This window comes from Anser anser (genome assembly GCF_964211835.1).
Source record: "Anser anser genome assembly, chromosome: 5".
In the NCBI taxonomy this organism is placed as follows: domain Eukaryota; kingdom Metazoa; phylum Chordata; class Aves; order Anseriformes; family Anatidae; genus Anser; species Anser anser.
In genome coordinates this window covers 50,544,888-50,564,731 of record NC_139725.1, presented here as the reverse complement: position 1 = coordinate 50,564,731, position 19,844 = coordinate 50,544,888, and the positions used below count along the sequence as shown (strand labels likewise).

Here is a 19,844-nt window from a genome sequence, read left to right as displayed (position 1 = left end):
TGCAACTTTTAAAAATCAAAATGTAACCAGGTACTCCCCTCAAAGAGCTGTGCCCCTCTTTCACAAATAGGAAAAACACAAATTAAAAAAAAAAAAAGTAAATAGATAGCAATGATGTCAACTGAAGTGGCAAAAAAAAAAAAAAAAAGTGAATTTCTGGGACAAGGAATAAAAACCAGAATCATCTTAGCAACATATGCTTACGTGGGTCAAGAACACAAGGCTGATTCTACTCCAGTAGAGGGAGGGGAAAAAAAAAGTATCAGTGGATTAAAAGATCTCCAAAAAAAATAGAAAAAAAATACGCAAGAGAGAAGCAGGAATAGCTGTGCAGCTGGTGTAATGCCAGCAAAGGTGAAGGGCTTATACCACCAAAAATGTTCTCCCCAAAATTGTCACAGCATATTGGAGTACCCAAAATGTTAAGATTCAGTGGTTTGGATGTTTTAGAGAAAACAACAAAAAAAAACCAACCATCCAACCAAGAAAAACACATATAGAAAAGGTTTTACAGATGCCCATACCTGACCTCCTTCAGGTGCTAAGATTCAGTTGTTTGGATGTTTTAGAGTAAACAAAACAAAACCCAACCAACTAATCAAAAATAAATAAATAAATAAATAAATAAATATAGGGAATAAGGTTTTACAGATGCCCATATCTGACCTCCTTCTACAGCAGTCAGCTCTCCACAGGGTTCAAGAATGGCTTGAGTATCAGAATTGAAAACAAAACTAATAACAGGAATTAGGAAAAGTGCATGAAGTAACACAGAGGGTACAGAAACAGCTTTTTGAAAATGCTCTTTTATTATTTAATTCATCAAAACATTTCAGTTTTCTCTACTAGATCTGAATCAGAGCAGCAATAGTCATTTTTCCACTGTAACATTTCCATAGGAGACAGTATGACAGACTTCGTGCACAGGACCAAAGCTTAGTGTGTTCAAGTCACATGAAGACTGAACTATATCCATTAGAGTAGGTGTGACAAATTGCTTTTAGTCATCTTTTCATTACTCAGCTTTGAGTACTACATAGGAAAAAAACTCTTAAGGAAAGAAAGTGACCTTGTATTATTGTGCTAGTATATCAAGAATTCATAATTAAAAATGCCAGTCTAACAAGAGAACTATTACAGTAGATTTGGTTTTATTTTATGGGTTTTACTTAAGTCTTTGATGAGATGTATTTGATGAGATGTGTTTATTAGTACATTTGGTAAGTATTTAGACAGAATTATTTTTACATTATACAAAATCTGTCAGAGAAATAGTTTTAATTAGGTGCCTAAAGTTTTAGAAAATAAATATTTCAGTGATTATAAGGTCTGATTAAGACACATAGTAATGAGAGGTATATAAGAAAATGCAGTTAAAATACATAAATTTCAAGAGGAAAAGGAAACACCATTATTTCTGAAGGATTTGAACCTTCCTTCTTGAAACCTCCATTTCTCTCTCTCTCCAATAAAGCTCTAGTACCAGCATTTAAATAGGCAACCCCACTATTCAGCTGATATGGAAGATACATCTATTGCACTGAAGTACAAAGCTAAGAAAAATGTATAATATTTTATTTTTCAGCTTATTTACAAAAAGATATTGCACCAATCCATTGTTATTTTTTCAGCTTAACAGTTTCCTTAAAGAAAAGACTACTATTTACAAAGTTAAAAACACAAGTGCAAAAGCAGACTGAAAGAAACCAGAAAGAAAGGTTTATTTAAATTGCTAAGTACAGTTTTTTACCTGACCATAGCCCATAACCAGCACTATCTAAAACAGTTTATTTATCTGTAACTTCAGCAATCCTTGCATTTCTCTGTAGGTGCAAACTTTATCTTTTACACTAACCATGAGAAGGTTTATGTAAAATGTAAAAGCTAAACTGAGCTTAACTTAATAGCTTTATTTCTTCAGGAAACTGATGCTTTTTTAGGTAAATTGGAAAAGCTACATAGTATTATACGTGTATTTAAGAAGTAGTGATAAGTCAGGCATGATCGTTTTCATTCTTCCTAAACACCATGAGAAAAAGTTTGCCAGTATTTCTGGACTGGTTATTCTAAATACACTGCCAGTCCAAATTACATAGCACAGCATATGGTCCTGTCTCGGTCTATCTGCCACTGGGACTGTCGTGATGCATTTCTGGGGTATAGGTAAGTAGAACAATCATTACCCATAGATGAAGCAATGCCTGGGAAAAGAGAAGAAAACATTAACTTATCAGCACATACAATCATCATTTACAGCAACACTGTGAGCTAAAAGAAGCTATTTCTGTACAAATATTTTAAGTATTTTTCATACTATTTTTACTTGTAAAAAAATAATTCTTACTTGCACAATGAAATGCTGAGTCAGATTCCAAAGACACCATTCACACAAAGCTAAAGATTTTATACAAGCAGCAAAAATAAGTCTATAGCAATCTAGGCGGCTTCTTTATGTCCTCTGCCTTCTCTTTCCATCCACGCCCCAGTAACTCCAGGTGTTCTCCACAGTACCCAGCCTAGCCCACAGAAACCACATCGTGTGATCAGCCTAGAGCGAGTGGTAAGCCACAGCTCCTGCACCAACTGACTGATACCAGACAGTGTAAAAACAGCTGAGTTCTCCTTTCCTTCCCCTTACTAAGGGCAGTGTTTTGAGGTATTCTTATGAACATCGTAGAAAAGTAAATTCTCATTCAAATTTTGTTGAAATTATACAGAATCATAGATTATCCTAAGTTAGAAGGGATCCACAAGGATCATCGAGTCCAACTCCTGGCTCCACCTAGGACCACCCAGAAATCAGACCATGCATCTGAGAGCAACGTCCAAATGTTTCTTGAAGCAATCATGGCACCAAGCTTGCCGCAGTTCTCTGGGGAACCTGTTCCAGTAACCAAATACAGTTGCTGGGGGTGTAACAAGGGAGATAACTGACAGTACCTAAGCCATATTTCCTTAAAAGAAAACAAATAAACAAAAACAAAACAAACAAAAAACAAGACCTACGCATTAAAATTACAATAGTCATAGCCAAGGTTCCAGCTGAAAAAGGGTAATTGTCATTGATTGCCCAACAGAGGGCTCCTGTGCAACCATTACTGAGTAGCTTCGGCAGTAAAATTCTTCAGTGTTTTAGCACAAGGCATTTTATTCACATATTGGGAAGCCTAACTCATGAAGAAAGAGAGAAGTCAGGAATTAAAGAGCCCTGTTCCTTACAGTACTTAATAGGCTGGAAGAAACCATCACAGGGGGAAAATTGTCATTTCCTTTATTTATATGCCTCTGCTCTATTTCCTGAAACAGTGACAGTTGTTCTCAGAGACTCTGTTCAGAGAAATCATTATGTGTTCTCAAGCAACGTAATTTCTTTCATTTCAAAGACTTGACTAATGAGTATTCTCAAGCAGGACAGATTGCACAAATACCTTACCACAGGTCACTTCAACTGACAGACATCTGCCCTCCAGTGGAAAAGGCAGGAATTTCATTTTTATCAATTGCAACTGACAATCTCACCTAATGTGGACAAACAACTTTCTACTACTTGGTGAATTCTAGTAAAAACAACTTTACTTGCTACTTTTTCAGCTACTAGAGAAGCATGATTATTAATTACTGAAAAAAAGTGGATTGGCAAATATTAAGAGCACCTACAACAGAAGTCAATTTCCTGATCTCAGTGTATACAGGTCACAGTACTATTTTGTATTTCAATTCTCACTCCATTTTCTACAGTCTTTTAAACGGTGGTCACATGAATGTCTTTAGAATTCTATTCCAAGAATTCATAGGAAAAACTGAAAACTGGCAAGCAACATAACTCCAGAATGCTGTTTTGTAAGTACTACTTAATAGTCTACTCAAAAAAAAATAAATACCAACATTGAGTTGTTAAAGTTAATTATACAGCCTTTTGCTTTTAAACATCAAATTTCAATTTCAGATGTACTACGTGAATAGACTATAGAAAACTTACACTACATTCTTACTTTGAAGAAAACTTACTCACCATATAGATGATTACAAAGACTCTTGCTATGGGATAGCGTCTTAGAAAGATTCCCAGTCGAATGCTATAGAAGTGTAAGGGAGAAAAAAACAAGTACAAGTTAGCACTGAGCAAAAAAAATCCCGTTCCTCTCATTCTACTCACCACAAACTCAAATTACAGCCGATGTTATATACATGTCTTTGTTTCTGACTTGAATTTTACTTCATGTATTCAAGACATTCAATGGAGTGAGAAAATTCAGAATTCAGACCACTAAACGTACTTTTTTTTTTGTCATATGCTAGGCCCAGAATTTGTGAACAGAGCTAAGACTCAAGAAGTGATATAAGCATGTTAAACTCACAAATTTGTCAAATTTTGTTACTTGAGGAGCTTTCATGAATCTTTTTTTAAAAGACTGAAGCATCTAAAAACCTTGTTCTCATTTGTAAAATCTAACAGATCACCATTCTTGTATTTTATTAGATGAAAAGGACACAGGTTTTCAAAGTTTACTGCTACAACACTACAAAGTATACTGTACTAGATGTGCACTGTTGCTCAATAATGTTGCTTTAAAAAAAAAAACACATGCGGATACTGAAGTGATTATGATACTGCCAAATGAAACTGAGTATTAAAACATCTCGGATAATAGGCTCCAATCAAGGAAATCCCAATATTCTTCACAATGAAGTTAGAGTACCATGAAAGCGCAAAGGATTTCCTGTTAAGATATCTGAGGATTAAAAAGCACTACCTAATTTTGTTTTCTACTGGTATTTGACCGAAGTTTTGGTGCAGACCTTTGCTGTAAATACTGATAATTAATCTAACTGCTGAGAAAACGGATCAAATTAAGTCATTTGCTGGGTCCAGCATGATTTTTGTTTACTAGTTCTTTGAAAAGTTATCTTTCTTTTACGGTAAACAGCTGTACCAGGTCAGAACCCAGAATCCTGCCTTCTGCCTTCATCAGGATGCCTAAACAGAAGAAACTGACAGTCCCCAAGCATATATAACACTCCCTCACTAATACTCATACGGTGTTTATCCCAGACACAATCAAAACCTCTGAAAGTGAAAAAGGTGGGAGTTGGTAAAGAAAAAGGTTATTTTTTTTGTATATAGTTTAATGATCCTCCTGTATCAAAACCTACAGGATACAAGAGCACTGTCTGAATAATTTACTATAGCTTGTAACATCCCAAGGATATTTATATCCTTGGAAAGCGCAAGTGAACTAGGTCAATATTTAGTAATTTATACTGTACTCAGTACATTAGCGTCATTATTTTTTACTTTTACTGTGATAAAAGCAATTCAAAACAGAAGCTGTGTCACAGAAAACTGCAAAAGGACTCCAGTAATTACAAGATGTATTCCTTTAGCACACTCTTACCTAAACTGATCTATACTACTGGCAGCTTTGCGAACTCTCCCATACATTCCTGCCATGTTAGTATCCATGTCACTGAAAAGGACAGGAACATTACGCATACGAGCACCTATTTGAAGGAAAGAAGGCAAAACATCTCATTAAACTAAAACCAGCTAAGTTATTGTCTAAGTAAAATAAATAGTTTACGACAAAGATATATAAAAATCAAAAACAGTGATTCATATGATTTGTTAGTGCCATTTTGATGGAGGCAAGGATGTGTGGCATGAGGGAAGGATTCCTGATAAACTTACAATCAAGTTAAGCATCTCTTCAATTCAGTACACTTAAAAATTTATTTTAGTTAATAAGATGGACAGCTTATCCCAGACACAATATTGATACCAAAAGCTTGGTATCTAACTCTATTAAGCAATAATAATTCTATTATTAGGTATATAAAATAACAGGTTTGATACTGTAAAGCTTTTTTTGCTTTTACTTCTCATACAGTAAAATTTTGACAGCATTTATGATACTAACTTGTATATTCCAAATATTTCTATTTTATTTATACTTTTACTAAGCATCAACTTTATTCAAAAAGGATTCTCAGATTAATTTTAATTGCATAAAGAAACTTACTGAAATTGCTTAAAAACAAACCAAAAGGAAATATACTTCAAATTTGCTAGTTCTCCTGACCTTCTTAAAGGTCTGTCTTTCACAAGCAAAGAAACAAAAGCCTAGATTGAATTTTAAGAGCTGTAAAATGACATTCATTGCTTTTAAAGTCACTTATCATATATATACATATATATATATATATATAAAATTTCAAACTGACTCTGAAAACTAACATCTCAAAACCATGTATTGTCTGCTGAGGTTCTCCTATAGACAGGATGATTGCTACACAGTACAGATAAACCCACCTAAAAGCAGAACCCCCATATTTTAAGCTGCTTTTCAAGAAGAACAGAAAGAAAGGAGGAAATTCTTATCAGCTCTCAAAAGTTCCGTGTTAATGCTCACCTCCCAACACCTTTCTGAAAGGGAACAATACTTCCTGCTTCTAAGATTCTGTTTAAACCCGCAAAGACAGATTTATTTGCACCTGTGACAGGATTTGTAAATAAGACGGTTCTAATAAGTGTCACAGTACTGAGAATTAAATTGGCTTTATTAAGTTTACTTAGCAGCACTTACAGACAAAAAGGAGGTTTTAATTTAACTATTTTTGATACTGGCTGCTGCTAACAAGGTCTCTGCTATAAGCACCATTTTCGGATTATTTTTTTCCTTTATAAACTCAGACCTACAGGAAAAGACATTAGGAAATACAGAAGGCTGAACTGCAGAAAGGACAGAGTTTTAAATATTAGCATTCATTATTTACCTTCAGCACCATCAATTCCTGACATGTTAATGGAAGGTCCATTAGAACTACTGCCTTGGATAGCCTTCAGCTGTTGCTCAAGCCTTTCCAGTTGATAGACAAGTGAGTTTTTCTCTGTGCTCAGGCTCTCTAACATGGTCTGCTTCTGAATAAGTGTTTCTGTCAGCTGATGAAGTCGATTTTCTAGTTCAGTCTGACTACTACTACTTAGAGCCTTGTTTGTGAGCTAAAAAACAAAGCAAAGGAAAAAAAATCAGAACACGTTCAAAATCTGACAAATATGACATACTGCAAAACCCGTTTATTCGCTCCCATTTTAGACCTGAGCCATCATATACCATTAAGATGTAGCTTCAATGATGAGACAATGGAATCAGCAGGAGCCAGAGGCAGTGAGATATCAAGAAATACAAGTGGAACATAATGTACCAGGGCAGGTAGCAGGTATTCTTGAAACCAACATTACCAGAAGAATCATCTGCCAAAAGGCTCACGAACTTTGTACCACACTACACAAGTTTCCAAATCTTCTGACACTAACTGTACAGCTGACCATAGCTGACCGTAGGTGATCAGCTTCTTTAAATATTGACTTTTTATTATGCTAAGATAATTTACACAAAATAAGGCTGATGCCTTCATGCTGTCGAAAGAGGCTGATGATGGTTGACACTATCAGAAGGTTCCAAAAGGGATTAGACTGATTTAAGCAAAAGAGTTCCACAAACATACTGGCAGAAATTAGCAGGGACTTAAAACTCTAACATGTCTAACACAACTGCAGATGATGAAGGAGCACAAGGGAGTGAAGAAAGTGGCCAGGCTCACAGTCTGTCCTCATTATCACTGTCTGAGATTGAACAGTAGGCTAGACAGGTAACTAGTCTGAGGGACATCTTATGTTCCTATACCCAATTAAAAGGATCCCTGCAGAAATAGTGATGACCCAATGACTTTTTAGTTTTCAGAAAAAGAGTGTTGATCCAGCACCACCCCAACAGGTCTAGTTGGGTCACAGATGATTTTTTTTCCTCTGAAGACAAAAGCACACGTAAGTATAAAATTACGTTATTTACTACTTTGTGGTTGCCTTCCTGTACTCCCTCCACTTGAAGCTCTACTCTGTATTGCAAACAAGTACACACTAACTCATTACTAGAAATTTTATGTCTTTTGTGCAGTTTAAGCAAATGAATAGGTTTCAACCCCGATTTCATAAGTAAAGGTAATAAAGTTATTTTCTATACAAACACAGTACCTGATTTCTGAGCTTCTGAATTTCTTCCTCTCTGTCTTTTATTCTGCTTTGCAAAGTGTTTTTTGTGCGATACAATTCCTCCTCAGTATAATGGAGTTCCTATGAAATGGATAACAAAGATTTTTTTCATACATGTGTACTTTGAGAGACATTCTCTTATCAAGGGTTTCACAGTAGAAAACAAGTAGGCAATATACTGCAATCAAATATAAAATTAATATAATTTAAAAGTTTCTGTCTAGCACTGGGAAAAAAAAAGAGCTGAGTATGAAGGCAGAACTTAAAGACTATCAAATTCCTTTGTGAAGACTGACCTAACAAATACTAGTCCAGACTAGTTCACGAGATTTCACTGGGAACATGATTTATCTTCCTTACATTCTGTTTATTATATTGCTGTCTTTAAATGATACCATATAACTTAAAGAATTAGGAAATACTTTGGGCGAATCTGTATTCCTAAATCAAACCCATCAACTGAAGATATATATATAGTACATATTTTTTTTTTTAAGTTAAAAAATCAAAATCTTGGCATATCTATCTATACCCGTGTATAACACAGATCTTCCTTAAAAGTTTAGGATAAATGAATGTAATACAGGGAAATGGGAAGGAACATTAGCAAGGGACAAGTTCCTGACCAGCAAAACTAACTGTAAGTTTTGTTTCTTTGAGGATTTAGTGGCTGTTTTAACTCCTAGTTAAAGACCTACCATACTTATCTTTTAATTTAAGACAGCCTTCAAATCACTGTACCACTTCAGCTATCAGCTGCTACAGAATACAGATAATCGTATATCTGATGGTTTGAAGGAAAAATATAAGAAATAACCTTTACTTATTTTCCATCTTCAGTCTCAGAAGCCTTACAGCAAGTTAAAGCAACTCCCAGATAGAACAGACCACAATTCTATTAAGTTATCAATGCACAATTACCTTAAAAGCACATGTACCTGTATGTCATCAAAAGGAATACTTCCTTTTCTGTAATAACTGATAATGCCTTTTTAAAAAAAAAAAAAAAAAAGTCTTCACCTCACTTTTTCTATACATAGTATTGACTTAAAATATACCCCTCAGAATGGCAGGAGTAACATAATACAAACTACCATCTGCTTTGATATAATAAACATCGGCTATGCATCAAGAGCAGACCTCGACTTCTGCCTTTTAATTAGTTCAAGCTGCTAGCATCTCATTAAAATGTAATTTCTGCAAGGACAGATAATCCTGTAAGATAAATTGTTCCTAGCAGATACAGTGTACTCTCCTGCTTTCCTCATTATTAATTCTCTTTACATGAGCTTTTTTTTTTTTGAAACAGAAATTTCAATAGGATGCAAAGCATTGGTCCGATTTCTACTGAATATTTAGTTTAAAATATGAGTTTGCCTTTTTCTGCCTCTTTCTTGCACAAAACTGCTTAAAAAGATGACAAGATCTGACAAAATTCACTAGTACCATTTTGCCAGCTATTTGTCTCATACAGCAGTTTGAAAGTAATAAACTTTAGCTTCAGAACTGAGTAATGAGTAGATTAAAAAGACTATGAATTTGGTATTACAACAACACTGTTTGAAGAGCTAAATCTTACGTAGAAATTGGGCACAGGAGGTCCTATCATAACCACTTTCAGTATTTAGATTTCTTGATATAAATAACAGTTTCATATCCTACTATACCCCCATTGTAGAATTGTTCCCCTGCTGAATAAAATCTAAGGTCACGATCACTTTTGTGCACTCCCCACGGTCATATTTATTCTTGATATGATGATTCTCATCACTGAGATCTCCAATTATCAGGAGTACTGTTTCTTACAGGTTGCACTGTGGCCTAGTGACACTCATTAAACATAAGGGGATTTCTTTGGAATACAGGAAGAAAAAATAATCTAAATACCATATAAGCTACTCTCTCATTAAGCTGAATGTTCTACCAATGACACCAAATGGGGCCTAAAATAAGACAGACCAATCAGCTTTCAAGAATTCCTTACCTGTTTTTGCCGTTCTAGTTCAGCTTCTGCCTCTTGCTTGGCCATTTTATGTGCTGCTATTTGCTCTTGTAGGTCTTGAAGCTGCTCCCTCACTGACTCAGCTTCACTCACCTGCTGAGTCTCCATATCCTGAAATGAACGGAATGTTCCCATTTCACTAACATTCAAACAATACTGCAATCTGTCATAGGTAACAGCAGAAAGTTTTATCTTCAGTATTCCTTCCAAGTACACCGAAGGTGACGGTGAATGAAATAAGTGACATTCACTCATTCTATACAGAATATTTTTATTATAATAGAAATAAGATATATGCATTTTGTAAACATGAGAAGCATCCAAGTGACCTTTTCCCTTCTACTGTCTAGTGGCTACAATTGTGTAAAGTAGGCTGGCACATTGCTGCTGGGTTGAGCCAATTATGCCCCAGACAACTCAGATTACCTATATCCTTTTCTGCAAGGGCTACTAATCCTTGAAGCAACTGTAGTCTCTACAGAAGTCACCAGGCTTGTTTGGAAAGAAATGCTTACCTCAAAAGGAGCGCGTAATAGTGAGGAAAGAAAGAATGGTAGCTGTAATACTCCTCCCACCATGAGGAGTGAGAGAACATGAGAAGAAACTGGGTATCTATAGGTATTTGCCCCACATTGAGAAAAAGTTGGCTTGTTTTAATACTAGGTCAAGTAAACAAGTAAACATTAGAAGCAACAGCCCTAAAGTACACAAGAACAGTCCTTTGTACATGGTTAACTACACAGACGTGTAGTAATCATAGCTACCTGCAGCTCTGTTCTCATCTGCTGTATTTGTCCCATTAGCTTCTGTATTTCTTCTCTCTGAGTGTCACGCTCATGTCTCAGTTCCTCCAGTTCCACTGTGCTTGCAGTATGGCTATCCATACCTTCAATACCAGAGCCTTCTTTTAGGCTGTTTATCAACTTTTCTTTGGACTGAAATAATAAATCAATATATTATTGACGGCAATATTTAAAAGTGCTCAAAAACAACTTGTCAAAACGGCTTTGCTCTAAAACTCATAGGTAGATGTACAGCAAACAAACTGCTTTACCTGTTCTTTTAGTCAGGTTACTAATGACCCTACAGATTTTTAAATTGAAAATGCTTCTCTACTGATATTTTTTCTGATTTCCTGTGTGCCATTAGACTGGATTTACTGAAAGTCTGTGTTATCTAAAGGAGAGTGCCGTTTTTCTTTTTAGAAGTGCCTGGATTGTTAAACACGTCACAGATAAAAATTCTGGCTTTCCAGGTAACACAAGAAAGTAGACTGACATTACAGGCAAAGCTTCAGTCTATCCTTTCTCCTGCCAACAAAGCCAAGTAAGAACCAAAAACAATAACAACTCTTCTGGGAAACAAAATTAACCTTTTTATTCAGAATCAACCTAACGTTAGCTTGACACTGATTCCCGATCTCATGCTTCTTGTATTCTTCATGATGATTTAAACACAGTCCTCAGATATCAGACTAAATTCATTATTCTAAAATAAATTTAACATTTTGCTAACTTTCACAAACAAAACTCAAATTAGCCAAGTTTGGTTTTTCTAACTTTGATAAGTTAAGTAGTAATGCACAAAATATGTAATTTTGCCATTGTTTATATAGTGCAACCTTTGAGTATATATAAAAATATTTTCTTTGATTTACACATAAGCATCCATGGCATGCTATGCTTCAGCCTCAAGCAGAATAGAGCAATTTTCTTGACAAAAGAACACCGGGTGTGGAACAAATTGTAGGTTACATCTATGTATCTATCTGCCTATGATCAGGCTCTTGGATGAGGAATACATTGACAGCTGTTGCACAATAAGTGCAATGATTCACTTGGATATTTCTTTAAGTTCAGAACCCAAACTTCCATTTTAATTATGAATCCCAATCTGTAAACTTAAATTTTAGAGATACAAAATGCAGATTGGTAGCTGTCCTGTACAGCTGTCCCAAAGTAAATTACAGATTACATGGAAAAAACACAGATTGAATTACTTGAGGCATAACACATTAAAAAGTTAGGTGTACAAGTCAAATTGGATTTCTTTAAACAAATGCTTACTTGGAGTATGCGAGTCGCTTTTTGTTTGTAGTCTGCCAGCTCCTGTTTTGCAGATTCTAGGTGGTTTTTAGTTACTTTGACTTGCTGCTGAAGCTCATCAGCTCGCCTTTTTTCATCTAAAAACTTTCTTTCAGCTTCAGTTATCCCTTCTGCCAATTTCTGACGTTCTGCTTCCATTTTACTTAAACGCACCGCAAACTCATTCTATTAGCAATAAAGAAACAATACGTTGTGTTTAAACACAGTCTCAGCTTTAACCTAGAAAGCAAGAAATAAAAGTTTAAAAGCAACTACACTTGAAACACCACCTCACATCGACTGCCTCCAACTTAGAGATGCATTACTGCTATGTCAAAGAAATCCTGCCAGCTTAAGGAAGTGGCAAATGAGAACAGGAAAATAAATTTCTTTCCCACATCAGAAGTGGGTCTTATGGTTTACATAAACTTGGTAAACAAAAAGCAAGGTCTTTGTGAAAAAAATGTTATCAAATTTCAACTGCCATATTTTGATGTAGTTTAAAAAAAAAGAACACCAATAAGGATTTTCATAGATGTTATTATGTATAATAAAGGCCAAGCTAAATGTGGAATGCACAGTCTCTAGCAACATGAACTACCACATTTATCATAGCAGTGATCGCTCAGCCTAATATTCTTAAGATTACACGCTAAAATTGTGGGAGACAGTGGGTGGGGACACAACCCACACATGGAAAATTAAATTGATTACAGATTTGGTTTTAAAATACGTTTTTACATCACAGATAACATTAAAAAAAATCAGCATCAATTTTCAAAACCTTTTAATCATAAAGCTTTCAAAATAACATAGAAATTAAACTATCATCATAAGGATGCTTAGTGCAGTAGAAGACACATCCTTCCGAGCGCTTAGTACCCTGAGCAGGAAATACAGTCAAGGGGAAAAGACAGTAGTAAGAACCTCACAGATTTGATCTCAAAAGGAGAGTCTGAAACTCTTCTTTAATCTTCCCATCTAACCTGCATTTGTTTGTAACTTTCTTGCTCTCGCTTCAGTGCAGAGTCTGCATCACGTAACCTGTCCTGAAGGGTTTGAAGGGCTTGATTTTGCAGACTGCTCCCTTCACTGTGGTCTTGTATTATCCTGAAAGCGAAATACATATTAGGTGAGAAATAAGAAATCTAGTACGACTTTAAGGTAGAAATATAACTACCTCGTTTTAAGACCAATCTTGAAAATTTACACAGTAAATTACTGAACACAGCTGGCTCCAGTTGTGAGGTGTGGAGTCAGTAACTCATGCAGTCCCTCCCTGACCTATATTCTGGAGCATCCAGGGGCAGACTCATATGCCAGTACTGACGTAAGTCAAAAAGTCTTTATATGTGTGGGTATGCAATTGTATTTTTCAAGATAAACATTTCTTGAGATCTTTAGCTTCAGGCCTGTGACATAAGTGTGAATACATTACACAAAATGTGTTTCAGCAATGAGGTGGCAATTGCTCTTATTTAATATTCATTTACCCAGTTTCCACTGCCAGCTATGATGTAACGGGCTTAACGTAAACGTTCATATTTCAAAACTTGATGCAATCTGCCCACATTAGTTATTCATTTTTATTCTTAAAGAGACTAATCTACCTTGAATTTTGAAGCTTACTACTATTTGCAAAGTCATGAAGTCTGAAACTACGATGTACCGTGATTTTTCACTCTGCAGTGCTTCCAAAGCTTCCGTACGAGAACTTAAGAGCTGGTCAGCTTCTTGCAACCGTACTTTCAGCACAGCTAGCTGGGAATCCTTGGCACCAACAGCTTCTGTCAGATCATCAACTCGAGCTTGAAGTTCTCTAACCATCCTGTCACTCTTCGAATGATCAACATTCCACTTCTCTACTCTTTCCCGGGATTTGTTCAATTCTACAAAGTAAAACATTTTTTTGAAGTTTTTACAAATAGAGAATTCCAAGTGTAAGTGGCCAGGATGCACGTCAGTAACGCTGAAACTTTGCGAGCTACCAAGACATAACAAATGCCAGACTCTGGCTGTCAGACCCATAACCATTTGGACACGATCTCCAAACTGGCATCTTCATTCCGACAACATTACCTGCCTCATCCTTTACAATAACCTACTGCTGAATAGCTCTGTTTGTGTGAGCAAACCTTTGGAAACCTCTGCGTAAAGCATCTAGTTCAACTCAATATGACAGTAGGATCAACCTAAAATACGGTCAGCGGAAAAATACATCAGTGTTAAAATAACACCTGAATACTCACCTAGACTTTTGTGTTTAATCAAAGATTACATGTTAAGCTTCAATGGAGATAAAAGCTCTCTGGCTCATACAGTTACTTCAGAAAAAAAACAACAGTCCCTCTGTCATGTGCCTAACTGTAGCAGTTTGGCAAACATTTTATTACTTAAGTGCTTTTATATTCATTTGTTATATTTGCCACTTCATGTGGCTTTGAAAGAGCTCGTAAAATCATACAAAAATATTAAATCTGATATTTTAATGTCAATTTATAGGCATTAGAGATCATAGCTTACAGCCAGAAAGTAGTCAGGTTTCAAGCACTTAAAGGAATTTACCCATAACTATTTTGCCAGGAATTTTAAAAGGCGGGAAGAATATTTTAATAATGTTAACACCTGTTAACGTTGTTTTAAGAAGGTGTAAGTTTTGAAACTAACTCAACTACATCATTTTAGTCAATATTTGTGTTATTTTTGTAGTTGAACAAGACTTTTTGTTTCTCCCAGTTCATTATTCTGAAATCCAGGAATCATTTTGCTCGGTAAGTCATACATACTAATTTAACTAGGAAGACTTTATTATAGTTATAAAACACTAACACAGTAATCATTTTCAGCACTAACACAGCATTATTTCCTATACCAGCATTTTAACTATATCATATAGCTTAGTTTCTAAACTACAGTACCTTCTTGTGTTTCTTTGGACCTCTGAATTAATGATGCCATTTCTTGATTTAAAGATTGAACTTCATTCCGCAACAGCTGATTCTCCAGGCGAAGATTGGATAACTCGTGTGATTTGAAATCATCATTAGCTGTAAGGCTAGGATTAGCTACTGCACTTAGTGACGAATCCTTCACGCCATCCACTTGTGCCCCCAGACCAGAATCTGAACTGTCTGGAGTTTCTGTACAGGGATAAACAAGTTAGAACTGAATGTATTTGGAGATCACCTTGATACAAACAGTAATTTCATGTTATGCACCGGTGGTTAAATGCATTTAATCTAAAAAAAATAATAATCAAAATAGCTTATATTGAAATGGAACATGGCATTGCTTCTCCACATGGACTTGCACACAACAGGTAATGATACAGTATATAGGCATCATGCAGCAATTTTGCTAATCCAGCAAGACAAAAGTCATTAAATTTCTCCTCAGGATTCTAAGATATTAACACTTTTTCATGACTATGCTGCCCGGAGATGTCCTCAGAAGCTGAGAGAGTAACAGAAGATATTAAAAGTACTAAAAATTGCAGTAGTTGCTATGTATAAGTTCATCTGGTTTTCCATTAAGAGTTTGATTTTGCAGACATAGATTTTATTTTAAAAAATCTGTCCAGATGGCTATACTTTATCATTTTGGTGTCAAACCTAAATACGTAATTCAGCCACGCAGCTACACGTTTTAGTTGCTTTTATGTAAAAACGCATTTTAAGAATCACTTCAGTCAAAACATCATCTTACTGACAATTCTGCTTTTTAAAAGTACTTTTACCATGAGAAATAGTTGCAGTGACTCAAAGCAGAAGTGTAACCTTTCCTTTCTCTAATGGGAAAATGCACGGTAGATAATACTCTGTCAAACTGTTAAAAGCTTTCTGCCAACAGAAACTAATTCTCTCCATTATGGAAACCGCAATACAGATTCTTACTTTTTTTAATCTTAGAACCACAAGGGGAACAGTAAGGGAATTCCTGGCAGCTGTCTGAAGAATCCCCTGCCAGGACGGTGGAAGCTACAGCCCTTCCCCAGCACGCACAAACACACCCAGGGCACTGCTTCCAGCTGTCCGCACGCTGGAATCGAGACTGAAATTAGTACAGCCACTCTGACAGTCTTGATTTCAATGCGCAAACAGCTGGAAGCCTTGCACCAGTGTTAACATAAGACAGCACATCACACAAGGAGCAAACGAGCAGGTGATCCAAAACCACGACTTCTGAATTCAGTACGTCCCAGACAGGTAACATTAAAATCCACGGGGAAAGACTGCAACAAATTCAACACAAGACTGCAGTTTAGCTGCCACCGTGTTATTTATTTCACTCTGTGATTCCAGCCAACCTGCTCCTCCTTTCTGGCTACCACTGCAACAGGCCACATCACCTGGTGCCCAGGGAGCCGGGTCAGACTGTTAATGCTGAGCAACGTACCAGCAAGTAGCTGCAGTGAGAGCAAAATTCGTTCCACGTTTTCTCAAATCTCTTTCCTATTTAAATGGTTCCAAGAAATGTTGTTTCCTTCCTTTCAATTCATTCACACAACTTCCAAAGTATCAGACAATCTATCTGTATTCCTTCGTCTGGAAAGCTCAAGAGATTAATGAAGCTAATAAAGCAAGAAATTAGCCATTTATAGCACATACTGAATTGCATCCAGGGCAATGTACAAACTTTAGCATTAATTGTTTTTGTCTACAGCTAACGGACCATAATCTGTTTCAACAACTGTTAAACAGGCTATCTAAACGCAGTATCTATGCAGTTGCCTTTGAAGCTAGAGTTCTCCAACTCTGTTTATTAATTGCATGCTTCCTCACTTGGCAGCTCCAAGATGCAAAACTCCACTCAAAAATCCTCAGAAGAAACCTCAAGGGACCACACCAAGCAAAACAAGCATATTCCCTGAGCATCAATTATCAAGGTGGAGTATGCCATGTTGTCGTTTTACATATTTGACTTATAACTATTAAGCCTTACTAAAAAGTTACAGACCCAGAAATGCAACAGTCACATCTTTGGAAATGACCCCTTTTTACATCTTTACTCTTCAGCACACTTGATACAGTTAGCCAAAAACTAGCACTTACAGTGCTTCAAATGCTCAAAGTTGTGAAAAAAGAATATTCTAACTATGTAATTAAGGAATAAAATCCTTTGCTTCAATTTTATAGAAGAAACAACAGCAAGGATATAGATTGGAGATAAAGAACATGAGTTCCTGACACTTTCCAGCTGCATTCTCCTTAGCAGAGACTTGAGAATAGCTCCAGGTTTTGACCATCTGGCCTGGAAGCTATTTCAGGCTCTGGATATAGACTGCAGCAACGAACTACTTCTGGCAAACCCAAAGGCCTCATCCATCTCACTCTCAAGCCTGTAGCTCTACAACAGCCTATCCACATCCAACTTCCCACTCTGCAGGCCATGCAAGTTTGACAGCTCACCCCTTCGTGGCAGAAGGGAGAAAACCTCACGTTACCCCAGGTGGGGCACTGGGCAACATCCAGCACCACCTACCAGCTGTGGTGAAAGTCACCGCCTCGCTTACACGGCATCACCAGGTCAGAGCCCCTGGGCGATGGAACAAACACAGCAGCACCAGAACCTACGCTTCTAAGTGGGGACGCACGGGAGCTGATGCAAGGTCAGCCTGCAGCTCGGGGAGGTCGAGGTGAGCAGCAGCAGTGAGGTGTACTGAGAACACACAGGATTTACGTGTTACCTACAGAGCTTGCCAAATTAGCGTGATAATCTCAGTGATGAAAATGTTAAGGGCCCTGCTGAACTCCACACATTTGACACACTACTGCCGCTAAATGTTTCAAGTGTCAGCAAATCTGTTACCTAGCCTTACCCTAAACATGTGGGATTTAAACGTGTCTAGGTTCAGTATTATTAAACTACCATTGCCTTGGCTCCTGGTGGAATTATCTTCAGTAGTTTTTCCACTCTGTGTGCTAGTAGACACGGAACTAATGCTTGAAGTCCGAGAGTGATTTTGAGTAACAGGTGCCTTGCTCTTCTCTTTTTTAGAGTCCATCCGTCCATTAGGCTCTTTCTCAGAACTGTTGAGAAAATCAAATAGCAACTCATCATCAGGTTCAGACTTTTTTCTCCTCACAAAATGTGAGGAAGCTCTGGGTGTGGAAACGCTTTCTGCAGGAGAAGCAACTTCCGAAGATGTCCTACGTGCTGGCTTCACATTTGCTGTTCCTGCTAGGATTGTAGCCTTTTGGTGTTTAATATTATCAGCTGCTGAGGAAATGTAGGCTGCTTTGGATGACGTCTGGTACTTCAGCTCTCCTGTATGCTGGCGCAGTTCAGAATACTCATTGGCAGAGTCCAAATTCTTGTGATCATAAACTGCACTGCTTGCCGTGTCCTTTTTGCTCAGAGCCGACGCAGCACCTTGATCGACCCTGTTGAGGAGATCCTCTGCCTTTCCAGCAAGATCGACCAGCCAGGACATGATTGATGTCTGTCGATGACCTCTACAAAATTAAAATTTCGGGAACATGAGCTGCAAAAGACACAGAAAAATCAGACAGGTGTTGATAAAACAAGATGTAGGAGTTACCTGAAAAAATGCTATGTTCATGTGTTACGGCTGTAATTATGCTAATACTGCTAGCTTCAGATTTTGGTGTTTTGATAATGAATGGACACAAATCAGTTTCTGAGCACAATGCACAAAACCTAGACTTTACCATCAGCCCATGTAACTGTCCCTAGCACCAGCAGCTGCCAGGGAGCACCCAGCTTGTCAGCCAGTCTGAAGCAACAACACCCAACAAAGCCTGCTGTGACAGAACCCAAACCCGGGGGGAGGACAAGAAGCAGCCGGACGCTTACCACAGGCACAGACACACACAGACAAACCCCATTCCTTACGAGCCTGGCCTGCAGGTTTCGGTGTGAGGCCCAGAGGGAGACACTCCCGCCCCCAGCCCGCGCGGCCCGCGGCACCAGACGCCCCTCACCGCCCCTCGCGGCCCCCCCAGCCCCCGACCCACCGGCGCAGGCCGCGGCCCAGGCACCGCCGACCCCTTCCGGTAGACGTGGCCGCCTTCCGGGCCGCCCCCCTTCCTCCGCGCATGCGCAGGAGGCGTCGACAAGCCCCGCCCACACGCGGGTCGAGGGGCGGGGCGAGAGCGCCCTTACCCCGCCCCCAGTAACGGCCCGCCCCCGCGGGGTGACGTCACCGGCCCTGAGAGAACGGTCCCCGCCCCCGGGGCAGCGCGGGCTGCCTGCGGTGCGGCGCTGAGGGGGCAGGGGGAGCCCCAGCCCCGCCGTGCTCCGCCTGGCGGGGTGGTGCTGCGGGCACGGCTCCTATCTCGTGTGCAGGCTCCCTTATCGCCTTGCAGCAATCCCTCCCACGCACATGTCCTGTACGATAACGCGAATGTTGCCTAAAAGTACTTAAAAGATGCTGTGCAAGCAAAGGTGATGTGGGTAACGGGTAAATAGCCTGAAGTTGTCCTGTTTTTTTTTTAGATAAAGTTCACCTAAGGTATCGGGACTGGTCTCAGAGACGAGCTGAGGGCAAATCGAGGGCTTCCCACATCCTTATGGACTCCTTTATAAGAAAGTACCCTGGGGTTTCCACTGGTAAAGAAATAATCCAAGCTCTAAACCCGTGTATTTCCAGTCTCTGTCTTCCTTTTCATAAAGTCTCTCAGGATTTTCTCAGGCTATTTCCTGATGACCCATCATGATCCTCAATGAATTCAAGCAGCCCATTTCC

At 38.1% G+C, this 19,844-nt stretch overlaps 1 protein-coding gene across 5 annotated transcripts; it reads right to left on the bottom strand.

Moving 5' to 3' along the window:
• Nucleotides 1-790: 790 nt before the first annotated feature.
• On the bottom strand, nucleotides 791-19,487 carry GOLGA5 (golgin A5). 5 transcript variants are annotated; one of them, XM_083838869.1, is made up of 13 exons: nucleotides 19,114-19,487; nucleotides 18,005-18,591; nucleotides 15,055-15,276; nucleotides 13,806-14,025; nucleotides 13,123-13,246; nucleotides 12,119-12,322; nucleotides 10,817-10,987; nucleotides 10,035-10,163; nucleotides 8,033-8,131; nucleotides 6,775-7,000; nucleotides 5,397-5,502; nucleotides 4,013-4,076; nucleotides 791-2,201 (listed from the first exon to the last, which is right to left on the bottom strand). In XM_083838869.1, the coding sequence occupies exons 1-13, from the start codon at nucleotides 19,194-19,196 to the stop codon at nucleotides 2,121-2,123; spliced, it is 2,316 nt and encodes a 771-aa protein (XP_083694995.1). In that variant the 5' UTR covers nucleotides 19,197-19,487; the 3' UTR covers nucleotides 791-2,120. The 5 variants fall into 5 exon arrangements, with proteins under 5 accessions (XP_083694995.1, XP_083694997.1, XP_083694999.1 ...); XM_083838871.1 differs by having other exon boundaries at nucleotides 18,005-18,620; nucleotides 19,114-19,270; XM_083838873.1 differs by having other exon boundaries at nucleotides 18,011-18,620; nucleotides 19,114-19,270.
• Nucleotides 19,488-19,844: the final 357 nt, after the last annotated feature.

Excerpts from the sequence above, each read along its gene's own strand:
- GOLGA5 (XM_083838869.1), bottom strand. The coding sequence starts at position 19,196 with ATGCGCGGAGGAAGGGGGGCGGCCCGGAAGGCGGCCACGTCTACCGGA. Across the intron at positions 13,247-13,805 it reads CTGCAGAGTGAAAAATCACG|GATAATACAAGACCACAGTG; the intron begins GTACATCGTAGT and ends TTTCGCTTTCAG. Across the intron at positions 2,202-4,012 it reads TCTTTGTAATCATCTATATG|GCATTGCTTCATCTATGGGT; the intron begins GTGAGTAAGTTT and ends CTCTTTTCCCAG.